The sequence below is a fragment of the Podarcis liolepis genome (genome assembly GCF_965112155.1).
Source record: "Podarcis liolepis genome assembly, chromosome: 1".
Classification (NCBI taxonomy): Eukaryota; Metazoa; Chordata; class Lepidosauria; order Squamata; family Lacertidae; genus Podarcis; species Podarcis liolepis.
Window position 1 is genome coordinate 47,773,665 of NC_139554.1, and position 19,224 is coordinate 47,792,888.

Genomic DNA, 19,224 nt, shown 5'->3' on the forward strand with positions numbered 1-19,224 from the left:
AGGGGGGGGGAGAAGGGGATGACCAAAGCCGCAGTAGCTTTGAAGGGGTTTGAAGCAGACAAGATATGTGTTCCACTTGAATTTCACATATACAGACTTTAAAATTCACATTTATTTGCTGTTCAGTTGTTTATCCCATGGCATCCTGCCCTTCCACGGAGCCAAGAAACTCATCTTCCATACAACGCTCACAGCCCAGCTCTAACCACAACACTCGCTTGCAAATCAGATCTGCACCCTGTATTTCAAAATTGTTAATGGCATTGTTGAGATCTGGTTCTCATCCTATCTTTTTTTTTCAGAGAAACGGAAAGAAAACCTGAACAACTGACCCAGTTCAGCTTTGTTGTTATAGTTGTTGTTTTTCAGATTAAACATCCCTGCACTTTTTCACAGGCCCTGCAGGTTTGCCCCCCTCTTTCCTCCTTATACGAAGTCACTTGAGCAATTTCTATTGCCAGTTTCCACTTTTTCAATGCGTGCAAATGTAGGGTTGGCCTTTTTCAAAAACCAGAAACCAGGAAGACCCGCAAATTGTTGAGCTTTTCTCGACAAACCCCAAAGTGCCACCTTTCGGAATGCCAATTCCGCCTTTGAAATCCCAGTAATGTCTGGGAAAATCCGGGCCTATGGCAGCCCTAGCAAATGTTGCATCTTAACGAAAAAACATCTCAGGAAAAAAACAAACCATGAAAGCTTGGCTACAGAGCACTTTCAAGACCCGAAGGAAAAAAGAAGGCAGATCTCAATGGTCTGAAGTCTAGTTATTCTTTCATAAACTATTATTTCAAGCCACTTTCGTGGAATCAGGAGAAAGAGATTTGCTGAGTTTTAAAAACTGCAGTCCAGATCTGAAAGTGCAACAACTGCTTTACTGTTTTGGCCAATACAAAATTAAAAGAAATATTAAGTCTGGGGTGATTTTTTTTCTTTTTTAAGAAAGCTTTTCATCCACTTGATATTGCTGAATCAGTACATACACCAAACTAGATCCAGCTGGTACAGGAGTCCCACCCACACATTACTTGTGTGATGGCACTCCACACAATTAATGGGAAGCAGAGCTGCAAGACTGAACCTTCCACTGACACCATGCACCACCATGCCTTATCCCGCTCCCACAACTTCCAGGCATGCATTGAACATGGGGGACTGAGCAGGGGGAAATCCTGTGGCTTCTCTGCTTGAGATGTCCACACCACCCGGAGATCTACAGATGAAGGATGGTATACAAATTTCAACCATCATCATCCACTGGCCCTCCAGATGGCCTGCTGGACTGCAACTCCTATTATCCCTGAGCACTGGCCAAGCTGGCTGTAGCTGATGGGAGGTAGAAGGCAAATCTGGAGAGCTTCAGGTTAGCCAGACCCGCTGCAAAATTTCCCCTTTTTCATCAAGCAGCCCTTTGCTGCTTTCCCCTGGAGTGACTTTTCTGACTGGCTGATACTTTCTCTAGCTTTTTCTTTTTAACCTTATTTTGCTATGATTGTAGAGTTTCCCACACATACTCAGAACCATGCTGAAGATGCTGAAAAAGCCTACAGCTACTTTTAAATATATACGTATATAAATATTCTACTCCATATAGGGTGGGTCTATTGTTATCTTTCCTCTGGTCTGTAAGTGCTCTGTGTGCAGGAAGCTTTTAGACGGGGTAACACTCACAATCTTCAACTATAGCACCATCCTAGAAACTGTGTAATTCATCTGCATGCGAGTATAGATAAATACATCTGCTCCTACATACACACATATTGCCATGGCAGACCACCTTCCTGGGCCTGACTCACCACTTCCAACTTGAGAAGACTCTCGGTGGAGTGTTTATTTTTAAGAGGGAAGGAATTCATGCATGCATGCCATAAGATTGTTTCCTGGCTTCCATTGTTGCTTTTCATACCTCTTGCTAGAAGGGGAATTTTCACAACTGATGCTGGGGGTGCCTTTTAGACTGGAATGTGTCTCATGTGAACATTTGTAACGAGAGACAGAAAGCGGAAGAATCCGTTTTAGCTGCAATGCGACTTTGCAAGTACAGTGGTGCCTCGCAAGACGAAATTAATTTGTTCCGCGAGTTTTGTCGTCTTGCTTTTTTTTTCGTCTTGCGAAGCACGGTGTCGGGAAAGTTTTGGAAAAGCTGCAAAAATCAACAAAGTCTTTTAAAACCTCAAAAAAGGCTACCACACCGCATTCTATGAGTTGCTCCTCGAAGTCAAGTCGCAACTGTATTAGCGGTGTTAAGAAAAAGGAAACAAACTTGCAAGACGTTTCCCTCTTGCGAAGCAAGCCCATAGGGAGAATCTTGAGAAGCAGCTCAAAAAACAAAAAACCCTTTCATCTAGCGAGTTTTTTGTCTTGCAAGGCATTCGTCTTGGGAGGTACCACTGTAAGTCCACACAGGTTATTATCCCCCAGCTCATTAAAAAAGCAACAGCACTTAGCCCCCTCGCACTGTGTGGCCTAGCTCAGTAGCAGAGCATATGATCTGCACATGGAAGAATCCAGGTTCAACCAGGGCACTTCCAGGTAGGGCTGGAAACACACCTGACTGAAGTGCTGGAGAAACAGTGCCAGTCAGAAGAGACAAGACTGAGCTATGTAGATGGACCTATGATCTATCTTTGTATAAGGCAGCTTCCTGCACAGGTTCTTGCACATTGATTCGCCCCCTCCTGAGCCAGATGGAGGTGATACTTCTGGTCGCCTGGATGTGATTCTTACTCACCATAGGTAACCAGGCAGATGACTCTTGAGAAGCCTGTGCAGTTCAAATTAAGAAGTTCTGAAAGCAAGGAAAGCATCACTGGAACAAATAGTGAGGCTACGGTTACCAAGCAGCCAAAATGGTTGCCTGCCAGGTAACCAGCACTGGGCACAGAAAAACTAGTACATTCCTGGTTCTGCCATGCCAGTGTTCTTTTCAAACAGGAATTTTCACTGGAGTAGGGAATGAACTCAAAAGGACAAAGAAGCACTTTCAACCTGTATCCATTACCTGGCAAGATGACTTCAGGAGAATAAAAGGCTAAGGAGTAAACCCTACATAAATGCGGAGTGGAGTCCCTTAGACAGTTGGATGGCACCTTGTACGCCTCCCTCCGGCAACTCCTGCAGCCAAGCTGGTGCCAAATGTATTGCTCTGCTTTCCTTTGGACCACAGCAGCAAGGCCGAGACAGGGGTCTTGTCGTCTGGGCAGCCCAGGACCTCCATACACACTGCTCAAGAAGGTTCTTTCAGTGCTGCTAACGCAGTAGTTTAACATAACCTCCAGAGGCACTTTAGACAAGACAGATGTCAACAACAGCACTGCTACTCCTAAAACTCACTGGCTCCAGACTAACAATGCAATCCTAACTATGTCTACTGAGAAGTAAGTCCAACTGAATTCAAAGTGGCTTACTCCCAGGTACCAAGGGGTTAGGATCTCAACTCCAAATTCAAAGCTGTTCTTGGGCCTTATGACCCATCAAAAACAGGAAAATTGGGCATAGAACTGGCTGCTTGAACAGTGATTGGCTCTTGCATTCTAGTAAATCCTCTCCTATTGTTCTATAGAGCTGCTAGTTTATTAAGGGAACTGGAGCAAGACCAGTTTGCAGGAATTGGGAAGTTACTTACACACTTAATCTGTAGACTAGGAAAAAAATGGGGCAGGGGAATACAATATACACTATGAGAATCCACAAAGCAGATGAAATCAGTCTCTTTCTTTCACTCCCACTTGACCTCCAAGGTACTCTCTTATTTACTACGTATTTAGCAAGGCAGACAGAGATGACTTCCAGACAATCAATTTATTGAGCATTTATCCTGATTTGTTCGCACAAAGTTTGTGGGAAAGTTATACAAGGGCGGCTGTTTATTGAGCAGCCATCCCAATTTCCTTGTAGGGAAGTTATATGACATTGTATGAAGCAATTGTCATCCCGCATTTTCCAGTGCATTTTCCCATTGCTTTCCTTACTGGAAAAAAAATCAGATTCTTTTTCTGGGAAGAAGATTTGTTGCACAAGAATGCCAAATCCATTTTAACAACCTGAATCTGCCAGAATTCACTTAAATCCTACCCAAAAAATAGTGGCAGTCTGGAAGTGCCCTTATAGTCTTTGCCCCCCCCCCGGCTTATTGACCATTCACCCGGATTTGTTTGCACAAAACTTGCATGGAGGTTATACAATGTCTATCCTTTATTGAGCATTCATTCTGATTTGTTTACGGGGAGGTTGTATGGCAATGAGTAATCATCCCATTGCACAGACACCATATATCTTCCTATCAATCACGTATCTAACAATTTTTTTACTGCATTTCCCCTTCACTTTCCTAGTCACAAAACCCTCAAGTTGTTGTTTTTTTAAAAGTGGATTTGTTGCATCAGAGTGACAGAACACTTTAATCCGCTTTAATTGCACAAACCTATATTTCCAGTATGCGACTGATTTAATTTCTTGCGCAAAACACTGACAGCCTGGAGGCGACCCCAGACTCTTTCCCATCCACCTCCTATTCAAAGAGAGAAAGTACTCAAGTGGGCAGTTAATAGCTCATAAAGCTTTCATCACATTTAACATTCAGGAATCAGAGTGGGCAGAAGAGCAAAGGGACCCTGCTCAGAGCTAAAAAAAAAAAGTCAGGAATAGCAGCTTTTCTTCCTAGTCTGTTACTGGGGTCCTTTCTATGCGATGCTCTGAACACTGGAGGGGGCAGTGTGAAAAGGGCAATGGTGGGTTTGAGTTCACTTAGAAGGGATGGGCTCTATCCTGCCCTCTGCTCACTGACCCATCACAGCTCCATGTTAGAGCTTAGGCAGAAGGTCCCAGATTCAATCCCACACAGGGTCTGGAAAGGTTCCTGCCTGAAAACCTGGAAAATTGCTGCCCTCAGTGCTCACAATTGATGGACCAATGGTCTCATCCATTCATTATAAGGCAGCTTCCTATGTTCCACCAGAACATATGTTCAGCCAGTTTTTGCCTTGCCTCTGCTTGTCCATGATCGGACCCCTGGCCTCCTCCAGAGGGTCAGTCTTTTTGAATTAGAAATTAGCCATCCTGTCTAACCCAGCTGCACTGTAACACCAATCTGAATAGCAATGACTCCCCCACAAAAATATTGGGAACTGTAGTTTGCTATGGGTGCTGAAAGTTGTTAGAAGACCCCTATTCCCCTCACAGAGCTATAATTTCTAGTGTTCACTAAGTAGAGGGATTGACTGTTAACCTGTCTGGAGAGATATTGGAGTTCAACACCCAACGCCCTGCAGGTTCAGCCTATAAAGCCAAGAGAATCCAGACACAAACTGTCAGTCATTTATTTAGGCATTGCAAGACCAGTGTGGCATAACCTCAACCAGCAAATAGATGAGGGGTGGACTGACAATTGGAGTTTGGATCTTATTGGCCGTCCTGGTTGAACCCACAGGGTACTGGGTATTGAACGTCAACATTTCCCCAACAAAACCACTCTGAAACTGAACAGTTTTCAGGATTCTTTGGAGCAAGACGTGGCCTTTTAAGTGGAACGATACTGCTTTAAATGTATAGTGCAGATGGGGCCTGAGACTGGGATAAGAGAGTCTGGGATTCACACCGATACGGAAGTGTGAACAGAACAAGTACCTGATGTATTGAGTTCTCAAAACATGAAGATAACTCTACTGCCCATTCCAGAAAAACAGAAGACAAAGGTGCTATTCCTTCCCCATCTGTTCTGTTCTGCTCACTTGCCTTCCCGCTTCGAGATTTGCTCTCCAGCCTATCCACTTTCCTCTCCACATCCAGCAATCTGGTGACCAATGGAGCTGCTTGTTATTCACATTACATCCCAGTACAGTCCCATTACCAACTCACTACATTGCCAAATCAATAAAAGCACAACTGCTTGAGGTCATGGCAGCAGGAATATGGCTTTTTTATTGGCTTGGTGTTTATAGCGGTAGTAGACAGTGTTGTGGAAACTATGCCGTGTATGCACTGGGGGGGGGGGACAGCCATCTGAAAAAGAGTCTGTATCTCTCCACCCTGCTTCATTAAATAAAGTGATCACTGGTCAAGTTCAGAAAGAATATATCACCAAGACTGCATAGCAGAGAATATGTTGCTACATACTTCAAAATCATCCCTATTTCTGTCCCCGCCCCCCAAATGAAGCAAGTATGAGGAGCAGGCATACCATCAACTCAGATACTTAAGGGAGTGAGGAAAAAGGTAGAAATGTCTCTGTTTCAATAGGTGTGAAGAGTAAACCCTGCTTACATCCAGCAATAATAATAATCCTACTACATCTTACTACATTTGCAATATTATTCTGCCAACGCTATTCTATTTTGCATAAACTTAAAAGAACACCCGCTTGCAACTGAACCTTTTGCATGCTTCTGTGCAGTCCATGGTAGTAATAAAAACATAACCCTTTGCACCACCTTCCATCCAAAATCTTCAGAGAAACATTACAGCCATCCACATGAAATATAAACCATTCCTATGTCATGCAGTATATATTGCTTTGCTGCCTGGTTCTGAACACAAAAATAAATGGAGGCGCAATTGTTTCCCAAGGTTGGTGGATGTTCCTCAAGAATATACCAAAGGGTTAAGAAATGCCACATTTGTGTTCCATGGAAGTGCATGTGCTAAATCCTTAGACCACAATAGCACCACGTTCCTGGATATATGATGATAGCAATAGAGGGAAATCAACATAGCATATAATGTACTATGGAACCCAAGTGTTTGGAACATTAAAAACTATGCCCCCAGAGTTTATTAGACCCATTCTACAGCTGAGACTCAGCAAGGAAGGCAGCCCCATCCTTGCCACTGACAAGACTAAGACCCAGTACTCCTAAGCATCCAGGGCTTTCACTTTTATGGCCCACAATGTTTTTTCATTTCTTTTATTTCACATTCATCTCTTCATCCAGGAAATAATTTGATACACAGATTAAATGACGTACTGCAATTTCTAAAGTGCTTTTAAGCCAGGTCATCCCAAAAATGTTCTGTTAGTTTTTATTAAAATGTGTTTCTTTTATCTTAGGATATCTTCCAGCCTGAACAAGAGGCAGTTTCTCTGGCAGAGGGAAGCCTTCATCTAGCAGAGATGAAAGGCTTCTATGATTTCCCTTCACACGAGGGAGAGCAGGAGCCTCCTCTCATCGCAAGAGCGTGATGGGAGGGTCACTAAGAGCAGAGTGCAGCTCTTTGCAAAGGAGACTGTTGATACAGTACCCTGTACAACAGACAGAATCCAGAGGCTGCCAGCTAGTTTGAATGTATGCATAGAATTTTGCACAGAAAGAATATGCAAAAGGCTGTCGTCCTTTAAGCCTCCTACTGTGGGAACCAAGAATGCCTCATCATAGTTTTGACCATTGAGCAAGCAGGGATTCTAGTGCTCTGAACAAGTGAAGCTGTGGTTTGACTTAGTTTGCACATTCATATCTTTTTGCCATTGTGGCAGCTAGTCCTGTATGCTCAGCTTAAACATGTAGGAACTGTTAGTGGGTTTTCTCTGAGGGCATCTTCACACATTACAAATGAAGCAGTTTCCTATTTGTGATGTGGCGGTTGGAGTGTTGGACTTAGCCATGAAGCTCACTAGATGACCTTGACCAGTGTCGTCCCCCCCCCCTTCTCTCTCTCTCTCTCTCTCTCTCTCTCTCTCAGCCTCCTCAACTTCACAGGGTTGTTGTGACTCAAGGGAAAAGCAGAGGGGATGGAACATCCCCTTGAGCTCCGAAGAGAAGTAGAGATATAAATGTCGTGATTGCATTTATATCCTGTGCTGTTTGTCCTGGAAGGCAGCCTCTCTCCAGAGAACCAGGCAGGTGACTTTCCCAGCCCTGCCACCTCTTTTTTACTTTAACTGGAGATGCTAAGAATTTAACATGGAACCGTCTGCATGCAAAGCACACTGCTGAGTTACAGGGTCCTCTCTGCTACTGAGGAGTAGAGGGGGGAAAGGAGCTGTGTGACTCATTCATCGCACGCACAATGAGATCTGTAAATCTTGGGACACTCTGGAGCTCATGGCTGGTGAAAACTGTAAGCCCCATCTCACACATCTCAGTAGAAGTGAGAAAAGAAGAAATCCAAATCAACTGGATAGCCCCTCTTTTTTCCCCTCTTGGTATGAACTAATACCCAGCCCATTTGATGGCCACTTTTGACATGAATGTTACTAGTGAATATGCCTGATGTCAGACCCTTGTTCATCTGGTTCCCCACTACTAAAAACGCCAAAAGCACCAGCATGAGGACCTCACCTTGCATCAGGCGGACTTTCATGCACCCCAGTCTAGCAGGGCACAGGATCCCTCTATGCAGAGCCCCAGGCGACTCCCACATCTGGAATCGCAGCTTGCAAAGGAACATCCCAACTGGCCCTTAAGGACCCAACATTTCATAGCTGGGGAAGCCAGCCAAATCGAAGTATTGCCAATTTTGACATGACAGCCTCTCCTGCCTGCAGACACACAGATGCCTCTTTCATCTGCCAGAGAAGCAGGAGCAAGACTTCCATCAGCCCCTCCAAGCTGCTCACACCGAACGCAAGAGCATCACCATCCCTCCTCGCCAGTCCTTAACAGGTCAAAGACCCTAGAATCCGCACAGGCGCCTTCTTTTTGTGAGCCACTTACTCCAGCTCCATTTGCAACAGGCGCCCTCCTCAATATTTATGATTGCATTTATCCCTCGCTTTCCGCGAGGCGCCTCAAAGGCGGCGCACAAAAGACGTGCATCTTTCGCAATGGCCGGATCCGGATTGCAAAGCCACCTCTTCCCCGGGGCTTGCTGCTCCCTCCCGCTTCCTCCCCCCCCCCCGCTCCTTAGCCAGAAAAGAAATCCCGTTGTTCTTAGCCAGAGGAGCTGACCCCGGGGGCAACTCGGCGGCCAAGGCTCCCCGCACTTTCCGGAGGGAGCTTTCTGCTCTCCTCGCGCCACTCCGTAGCTCTTCCCCGATTGTAAATGCTGCCATGGTTACCCAAGCAAGAATGCGAGAATAAATACAAAAGCCCGCCATGCAAAGGCAACTCTTCCTCCGCTTTCGTTTCCCGCTCCTCCATCTCCCAACCCCCTCGCAATCCATTCAAGCAGCCGCTGCCAATCTCTCCGCAAGCGAGATTAATGCTCCGGCGGCGCCGAGCATCCCTCGCGCTCCCTGCGCAGTCGAGCAGCAGCAGCAGCAGCCGCCGGAGCAGCAACCCGAAAGCGAGCTGCGCCAACGCGATTGCGCCGCGCTCGTCGGCGCGGAGGGTTTGCTGCTGCTGCTGCCGCTGCTGCGAGGATGAGGATGAAACCAAAGGTCACCCCCCCCCTCTGGAAGATCACCATGCCACACACACTTACGATGAGGGGGATAGTCCTCTCTTCTTTGTGGATCTCGACTTTGCCCGTGGATCTCTGCCCATTCCTGCCGCCGCCGCTGCTCGGCGATCGGCTGGATGCTGCTGAATGAGGCTTGTTGTCCTGCCACAAGTAATAGAAAGTGCCCAGGATCCAGGCTACGGTCAGGATGGCGATGGCATTAGCCCGGATCCTCCTCATGCTGAGAGACCCGGAGTAAACTGAGGAAGAGGGATCTGGGGGTGGGGTGGGGATCAGATGTAGGAGAGGTGCGGGGGGTGGGGTGGAGAAGAGACTGATTGGGGGGAGTGGTGATAGGATATTCTCTCTCTCTCTTTCCCTCTTATTTGGCTGCCTCGTACAGTCACAGCTGTTTGTTTTAGCTCTTGTCTCACTGCTCAGTCCTGCAGAGCGAAGAGAGCGAGGGAGCGAGCGAGAGCTCTTCAGGGTCCTAACGCCCTTTGCAGCAGCTACATTTTTTAATATATTATCATCCCTTAACAGCCCATCCTACAGGGGACAATCTAGCTTTGCATTTCCGACTGGCTCAGAGGGACAGGACCCAGCATTTATGTCCTCCCGTTTATTTTTATTTTTTAGCACCTGCCTTTGGCTTTTTAAAGGAGAAGGGGGCATGTTTTCCTTTGTGCGTTGTATTTTGGGGGAGCTTTGTGATAGTTTCAAGGCCCCGTGGGGGAAGGGAGGGTGCAAAGAGCGCAGTGGGCTTTGCTTACCGTACTCATAAAGCAGCAGGAAGCGGTTCATTCGTTGGTCGCCAAAGGGCAAAAACATCCTATAAGCCTGAGTAGCGCTGCTCCTCTGGGCTACGTGGAATTGGCGGAATGACTGGCAGAATCCGAGACCAGAGTGAAGAGTCGGTGGAAGAAGATTGGAAGAAATTTAAAGGCTATTTACAGAAGTATTGTAAAATTAATGAATGTTAGAATGATGTCAGAATGAAATTAAGTGGTTCTAGCAGTAATGTTATAAAGGTGTATGAAAAAATGAATGGTTAATAGGTGAGAATTTAAAGTTATAATATATTAAGTTAAAGGACTAAGACAAAAACAAAGAGGGAAGGGAATTGCTGAATTAACCAATTGAACCGGAATACAAAAAAGGGAGGTGAGAGGAGGTCAGGGAAGTAAGGAAATGAAATGTAAGATATGGAAGGATAAATTTGTTTTTAAGTGTTTTTTCAATTTATTTATTTTTTATACTTTGTATTTTGTATGTTTTTTCTCTTTTTCTCTTTTATATTTTCCCTTGTTTATGTAATTTTTTGTTTCTGAAATCTTAATAAACATCATTTAAAAAAAAAAGAGTAGCGCTGCTCTTCATTTGTGAACATAAATTTGACAGTATTTGCATGCTCTTGGTTTTAAATCTGGTGCTGCTGGACATGTTGCATTTCCCAGCATGCCAGGGGCTGCAAGACAGATCTTGCCCAGCAAACCCAAATATTCAAAATCATAGAATCTATAGAGCTGGAAGGGTCCTGGGGGGTCATTCAGTCCACCCTCTACAATGCAGAATTCAAGTCCAGCATCCCTGGCAGATGTCTGACCACCCTGTGCTTAAATAGCTCTAGTGAAGGGCAGCCCACCACCTCCCGAGGTAGTCTGTTCCACTGCAAAACAAATACTTATAAAGTGCCTCCTAACATTTCACTGATATCTGGATATCTGCTTCCCTGCAATCCACCCAATGCCTGGAACAACAGATATTAAGCCTCAGTGCTTTTTTCCTTTAAAAATTCTGCCCCTCAATGAGGCCAAACTTAGAGTCACAAAATGTTTATGGGTATGTGTACCGTACCCCCAGAAAAAAAGCACTGATAAGCCTATTCCATCTTCTTGCATGCCAGTCCTTTCAGATATTTGAAGGCTGCCATCATGCCCCCTTAATCTTGGTTCTCAGACCCCTTATCATCCTAGCTTCTCTTCTCTGGCCACAGGAGATTTGAAAACATGAGAGATTGTGGGGAGGGATTTTGCCTCTTGGAAGATGAATCATGCAGAAAGCCTTGCCGTCACACTTTTGATGTGCCCTTGCAACCCCAACATCTAAAAAAATAAAATAAATAAATACCAGAACTGCTGTTCTCACCAAGGTAACAAGAGCATCCGGGTAAAACAACACTATTGGGGAGGGGGTGTCGCTTGCAGCCTGGTTTTAAATTAATGGTTTGTCATTGATAAATGCATTTAGAATTCCAGCCCTGGATTTCTGCAAAGAGGATGAAAGTGAAATCTTGATGTCCCTTGAAATTATGTACGTTATGACCATGGAAAATCTAGCCATCCTGCTAGAATGAAAAAGCGTCAGACAGGTATAAAAATGTCCTTTGAAAGGGAACAGAACATGACCGTGTTGCAGACAGAATGGCCCCTGTTAACTTTTGTGAGCAATTGTGGTATTGATGATTCAGTAGGAATGATTCAGACTCCTGTCTCAGCTAGAATTGACTACGCAAACAAACACCCCAGGAGAATGACATTAGATGCAGAGTGGCAGGGAGAGAGGAGTTCTGGTGGATCCTTGTATTCATAAAAATTCTGTTACACCTACTAGGAAACACGGAGTCAGTCTGAACATCCTAGTCAAATGCGATTGAGTTGGGCTGTGCAAGTTCTAGATGCTCAGCCCAACTCCTTTGCCCAAAAGACTTTGGTGGGAGCTGCTGCTTCCTAGCAACAACAACAAAAAAAGGGAGGGAGCTAAGGATGGAGAAATGAAATGCTTCCTGGTTATTCCTGGTTCCATATGGACACTCTGTACTTTTTGCTCCTATACTAGATGAGAGTATGTCTTTATTATGATAATCTTTTGATAGCTTCTTCAGGCTACAAAGTATAATATTTTTTAAATATATGTATCAGAATCCACTAAAACAGGGGGGTGGAACACCAGTTGTTGTTAGAGACAAGCTCCCATCATCCCTGTCCTATGGCCACACTGATTGGGGCTGAAGGGAGTTGGAGGATCACAGTTCCCTTAGCCCTGCAGTAGAACTTTCTCCTCAGCGCGGCATAATCAAAACAATTGGGAGAAGTACAAGAGCCTGGCTGTTTCAATTCAACAGGACTCATGCAGAAAACTTTCCCAGGGAATTGTGCTCACAGTTATTATTTCTAGGGAGGCCATATGGCTGCAGTTGAATATTTATTTTTAAACCCTAAAACTTGAAGAATGCAGATATTCTGCGTGTAATGTAATGGTCCCATATTCCCTGAGGCCTTGCTGTGCTAGCAGCATGAGGGCAGTGAGGGGGTGAGTTTCTGTTTCTCATGGTGGACAACAGCTTTGGAATATGGTAACTGTGAAGACAGGAGTGCCTGGTGTGCTCTGGTCCATGGGGTCACGAAGGGTCGGACACGACTAAACGACTAAACAACAACAACTTCATCCCAAAGGCCCACTGGAAGGGAGGAGTGTTATTGATGTGATTTTTAATCTGCAGTTAGGGGCCTATGTCAGGCTAGGAGATGCAGCCCATGGGTGGGGTGCAGAATTAGAGAACAGCGCAGTAAGGCACTCCGACCAGCAGGCGGCAGGAGAGCGTTTGTAGTAGAAACGGGGGTGAATTGCAAGAGGGAACTCCAGCAAGTGGCAACAGAGAAGCTTCTGTGGCCCTGCAGCTCCAAGCCACTAAGAATGACTACACCTGATCTAGGGTAGCTCCAAGCTTCTCAGGTGGATATTTCGGAAATCCGAGTGAAGTTTAGCAATCCCAACTGAGGATGTGCAATACCTGTGATGACCAAAGACCATAGTGCAGTCAAAGCACAGGAGCTGAATCTCACATTATTCTTATTCTTATTATTTGTATCCTGCCCATCTGACTGGGTTGCCGGAGCCACTTTGGGTAGCTTCCGACAGATGTAAAAGCACAATAAAACATCAAACAGTAAAAACTTCCCTATCTGATCTGTAATGTGTGAGCTTCTGTCTGTGGAGTGAGCTGAGGAGAATTTTGGTAAGGCAAGACAGAGCAGGACAGACACAACTCCAAACGAGTAATGGCTGTTAAATCTGACTACAGTTTCATAACACCAAATGACACCTTGTAGCCCAAGGGGGTGGGTGGAGAAACTTTTCCACACCAAGGGCCACATTCACATATGAGCAACCTCCCAGGGGCCTCATCATGGTGGTGGATGTGGTCAGAGGCAAAAGTGGGCTGGGCAACAGCTGTGACTCTTACCTCGTGTCGTTGTCCACATACCAGCCATGCAAAAGGCATGTACACCTGTACACTCTTACCTCTCCATCCTCCCTCCAGGCAAGCAAGAGGCATGATCACAGTTCCAGCATACACTCCAGCCAGGGAAGAGCACTTGTAAAGGGATGGAGCAGGGCCATTGAGTCCTGAGGGCCAGATAGGGAAGCCTGGGTCGGGGGCTTCTCTGGGCTCTGGACCTGCAGTTCCCTCCCCATGTTTTAGCCTGAAATGCCTTTTACAGTTACTGTTTTGCTGTCCTGGCAGGAGACGGTCAATTTTAGATCAAGTGCCCATTTCAGAAAAGGCAGGTTTACTTTTGAAATATAAATAAGGGAAATGCAAATAAAATAAAATAAAATGGATGCACTGCTTGAAAGTTTGTCCTAAGCTGTATAAAGGCAAAGGTAAAGGGACCCTGACCATTAGGTCCAGTTGTGGCTGACTCTGGGGTTGTGGTGCTCATCTCGCTTTATTGGCCGAGGGAGCCGGCGTACAGCTTCCGGGTCATGTGGCCAGCATGACTAAGCCGCTTCTGGCAAACCAGAGCAGCGCACGGAAACGCCGTTTACCTTCCCACCGGAGCGGTACCTATTTATCTACTTGCACTTTGACGTGCTTTTGAAGTGCTAGGTTGGCAGGAGCAGGGACCGAGCAACGGGAGCTCACCCCGTTGCGGGGATTCGAACTGCCGACCTTCTGATCAGCAAGTCCTAGGCTCTGTGGTTTAACCCACAGTGCCACCCCTCCTAAGCTGTATAGTACCAAGCATATCTGCTTATCCATTAAGCCCAGGGAAAAGGCAGACAGAAAAGTTCCAACTGTCCAACTTAACAATATTAGGGGGTTATAGTGGTATACACAAAGCAAATGAAATGAATGTCTGTCTAGGCTATCTTCTTGAGGTGTTGCCTCCTCCACACTAGAAAACAGTGGCAGTGATATCATTAAAACACTGAAACATTAAACATTTGGTCATACTTAATATGGGTCAGTATGATATTTCAGAATGATTCATTCCACCTGGCAGAAAGATTTGTAACATGAGTAGGAAGACCCCAAAATTGTTGAGCTTTTTTTAAATGAAAACACCAACAATTGTGATTTTTCGGTTTACTTGCCAAAGATCCAGGACAAACCTCCACCTTCCAGAAATTCCCCCAGACATCACTTCTGCTTTTGAAATCCCAGTAATGTCCAGGAAAATCTGTATGTATGGCAGCATCACATGAGAGATATGACCAGTTTTAGATTATTATTATCAAACATCCCCACTTCCCCCCAGCACTGCATATATCTCTTCCTCAGTAGCGAGAAGAGCCATCTTTTGGATTCATTCAGACTCTTCTGTCACCTTCACCAGTAATCTATTCCAAATGTTTGTTTCCACCAGTATCAACTGGTAAAAATCTCTCATATCACCACTTGCAGGTTGGTTGTGGGTTTTTTTTTAAAAAAAGGTAAATTCTGGTACCAAACTTCATTTCAAGCTTAACTATACAGTGGTACCTCGGGATAAGAACTTAATTCGTTCTGGAGGTCCGTTCTTAACCTTAAAATGTTCTTAACCTGAAGCAACACTTTAGCTAATGGAGCCTCCCACTGCTGCCGCGCCGCTGCTGCGCGATTTCTGTTCTCATCCTGAAGCAAAGTTCTTAACCCGAGGTACTATTTCTGGTTTAGCGGAGTCTGTAACCTGAAGCATCTGTAACCTGAGGCGTCTGTAACCCAAGGTACCACTGTAAGGGGAAAGATTTTGTTATTCCAGTAACTCTTCATGGGCAGGAGGGTTTGAACATAATGGGGCATTGCCCACTCACCCCATCCAAACTCTAGAACCTCTATAGGAGCGAAATAATGCAGTTACCCATTTGTTGGACTTGCAACCTTTGTAATGTAGAACCACATTCTCAATGAGCAGCTCCTATGTACAAGATATTATACCAGTCATCATAGATGCATCTACACTATACATTTAAAGCAGCATCATAACACTTCAAACAATCATGTGTTCTCCTAAAGAATCCTGGGAACTGTAGTTTGTTAATGGTGTTGAGAGTTGTTTGGAGGCCCATATTCCCCTCACAAAGCTACAATTTACAGAGTTTGCCAGGAAAGGGAATCGATGGTTAAACCACTCTGCAAATTATAGCTCTGTAAGGAGACCAGGGGCTTCATAACAACTCTCAACACCCTTAACAAATTACACTTCTTAGGATTCGTTGGAGGGAAGCCATGACGTTTTAAAGTGGTATGATACTGCTTTAAATGTCTGGCGCAGATGGGGCCTGATTCCAGTAACCCAGAGTTCAGAGAATATTGTCATTCTGTTTATCATACCATCCTGCAGGCTGTGGGGTTTTACGTTTCTCCACAGCTGGGATCCAGACTAGAGGTTTTTCAGTTTCTCCACAGCTGGGACCACAACCATTGCTCATGTGATCATGAACAGATGTGGGGGATTCTTAAGGAGCGCAGCACAAGGAACAGACCTGCTTGTCCATGAGAGCTGGTTTAAGATTATTAATTGTACTATAACACTGTGCCTGCAGTTCAGTTTCAGGCCAAAGGCCATTTCATATCTTCCACAATTTTCCCACCAGAAGCAGTTCAAGTATAGGAAACTGCATACAAATATGTTGTTGATGGCACAGAGAGAGAGAGAGCAAAATGTTTGTGAGGCTTTTGCTTCTGATTAATTTAAATGCAGGACACTCAGTTTGGGATTACAGTTCCAGTGGCGAAGCTGCATGCTCCGCTACCGGGGGCGGAGAGCGGGGGGCGTGGCATGCATCCTGGGGGTGTGGTACAGTGCCTGCAGGGGCATGGCACACATTCTGGGGCCATGACACGCCACCTGTGGGGGTGTGGCGCATGTCCAGGGGGGGCCCCCGCGATGGCACCCTACCAGAATAGTGGTGCCAGGGGCGGTCCACTCCCTCCACACTCCTGTTCCTCTGCCAGTGCACACTTCATGCATCTGAAAAAGCAGACTCTGTCCCATGAAAGCTAATGCCATAATCAATTTGATAGTATTTTAGGTGCTGTTTTCACAGTGCATGAAGTACCGTAACCCCTTCTTTACAGCATACATCTTGAGGATTAATTCATGACAATCGTTCAGACTCTACAGCCCCTTATATATATTTGTAAAAGCGCCCCAGTGTTTCCATCGGCAAAGCAATAAAATCCTTGTACCTGTCCTTAATTTAGATCAGTCAGAAACGAAATCAACTTAAACTGGCCTTCCAACAAGCTTTCTGCGCAGAAGGAGAACTGAAATTCAAGGGACGTCTTCCTGGTGGTGTCTTTATCATGCCAGTAACATTGCACTGCATGCACAGACACTCAATGGGATGGTGGTGGCTTCAATTTCACCTCACCTCTGGAAAGGCCACTGAGATGAACATCTGCTCTCCACTGTTGCTTTGGAATTGCTTACTAGACTGAACATAAGCAACTTCTGAAGGAGCAAAACACAGCCAAAGTCAGAGGTGGAGGCGGTAGTGGCACAGTTAGGGCTAATAGCAAGTGAGAAAAACTTGGGAACACTTAGAAAAGGTAAGAGGGCAGCATGGATGTGAGGAGTAAGCAGATCTGGTACTCAAATCTAAGTCTCAAATCAGCCCATTATGGACCTATTCTTAGTATAATCAAAGGTGTGTGTGCATACACACACCCCTCTGCTACTAGGTCAGCCTTGCTCCATATAAGCCTGAGTACCTTAGTTAAATGCAAGTGAGCTTGATTCCGGAGCATGTAGTGCTAGTCTTGCATGCTTCCTGTACCAACACTGTGAATGATTTAATTATGATCTAATAATTTAATGATGATTTCAGGTTCTAATCCTTATGCTGGTGTTTTGCACAAAGCATGGATGCCTACTCAAAAGGCACAAGAGAATGGATAAATTAACAGCTACTTAATAGCTTTTAAAATAGGGTTTACCAAAGGGCCTTTTCCCCCTAAAACGCATTTGGAAGCTGTCCAGCAACAGCAATAGCTGACTTTAACATATGGCATTTATCCTTGGCAGTGAGCATTTCTGCACCTTTTGTAAGATCCAGAAGCCTTGCTACAAATAGTCAGCAGCACATGCTATCAGTTACTAATGAGCTTTTCCTCCCCCCTGCTGAAGAGGAGACTCTCTAGTTGCAATCAGGAAGCCAGCCTCTCTAAGGAGCACAATATGTAGGAAACATTTACCCAGCTTTGAAATGGGAAACCCTTAACGCTGAGACTAGTCCCAAGGACAATTGGTGAATCCATGGCAGAGAACCTGAATTGCGTATAGGAGAGCAGATTATTCAAGAAAAGTCCCATCTTCACAACACATTTAAAGCAATACCACACCACTTCATAGAGTTGCAAATCAATAATTATTAATACATCCCCTTGTCAGAAGGGTTGGGCTGATAGATCTTCAATGGGGGATACCAAATAGCGTGCCTAATCTACAATGGGGCATTTCCAGGTGTATCTAGTCTGCAACAGACTTTTGCCATCTTCTTCAGAGCAGCTAATCCTTAGATGCATATTTTCTCCAGAGCAAAATAGCAAAAACATTATCTGATTTCCAAGGTAATCATTAAAATCCAAGGTCTGGTGTATGCTCAGAATATGAAGCCAGGGTGCTGATCAAATTAAATCATTCCCCTCCTGCACAACTCTTTTCCAGAATATGCCCAGTTTACATTTTCATCAAAATCCAAGGCTGCAGAGAAATCCTTGTTTGCAAATTGAGGGTAACTAGCACGGATGCATCTTCCAGATTCCTCAGGCAAACCAGACAAAAATATTGGTCACTTCAATAAGGTCTGAAGAACCACCTCATGTGTTTAATCACTCTGAGAACAGATTGACAGTTTGTAGTAACACACAATAAAAGACTTTTTCCTTCACTTTTTAAACTATGGACAGTCATGAAGTTCTTCTGACGTATCCTGACATAAGATAGATACACCTCTGATGGTGCAACATCTGGAGTTGTCTAGGAGCTTTTCCTTAACACTCCTCTGATCTGAGAAAATCAGGGTCGGCAGCATTCACAGCCTGTGGGGGAGGACGTGCCATTCACAATAGCGGAGGAAGATCTGTCTAGAGCTCTGGAAACAATTTAAACTAAGTCATGCAGAGTTAAATTGAAAATATTTAATGCCACATTATCCTTCAATTGAAGTCAAGAGGCTGGAGCAGTAATAGCTTTAACCGACTTCATGGACCTTTGTTAAGTTGAATTTTGTTGGGTATTTCACACACACACACACACACCCCTATGCAACCCTCCATTTTGTTTTTAAGTTCTATTTAGTTGCACTGCGTTCTCCATTTTCACAAAGATTTTTTACATGCATAACCAGGACAGAAGTATTCCGTCTTTATTCCCCCCTACTTTTCCCACAACCACATGGTGTGTGTTTTTTATTTGTTATTACATCAATATTTTTAATTGGAATAACAACTTTTTAGCTGTTGACATTATACAAAGGGTGTTAAGTATCGTATGCTTTAGAAACAGGATTGTCAGAATATCTGGCAAGCTTCCATGAAGAGACATGGAGAATTGCTACAAGAAGAGCACACTCCTCTGTGGCATTTGCAGTGGCGTAGCGTGGGGGGTGCAGGGGGGGCCGGCCACACCGGGCGCAACA

At 44.9% G+C, this 19,224-nt stretch overlaps 1 protein-coding gene across 3 annotated transcripts in view; it reads right to left on the minus strand.

Annotated features, from left to right (window-relative positions):
- GALNT16 (polypeptide N-acetylgalactosaminyltransferase 16) overlaps window positions 1-10,109 on the minus strand; it is a 144,024-nt gene extending 133,915 nt beyond the window's left edge. The window contains exon 1 of one of the 3 annotated variants that reach the window (XR_014527307.1): window positions 9,355-9,750. Coding sequence is in view for 2 of the 3 variants with exons in the window: in XM_083508273.1 (XP_083364399.1) it covers window positions 9,355-9,552 (198 nt within the window). In the remaining variant the exon portion in view is untranslated. Of the gene's footprint in view, window positions 1-9,354; window positions 9,763-10,085 lie in introns of those variants that run through there. The other 2 variants (XM_083508274.1, XM_083508273.1) reach the window with 2 other exon arrangements.
- Window positions 10,110-19,224: the final 9,115 nt, after the last annotated feature.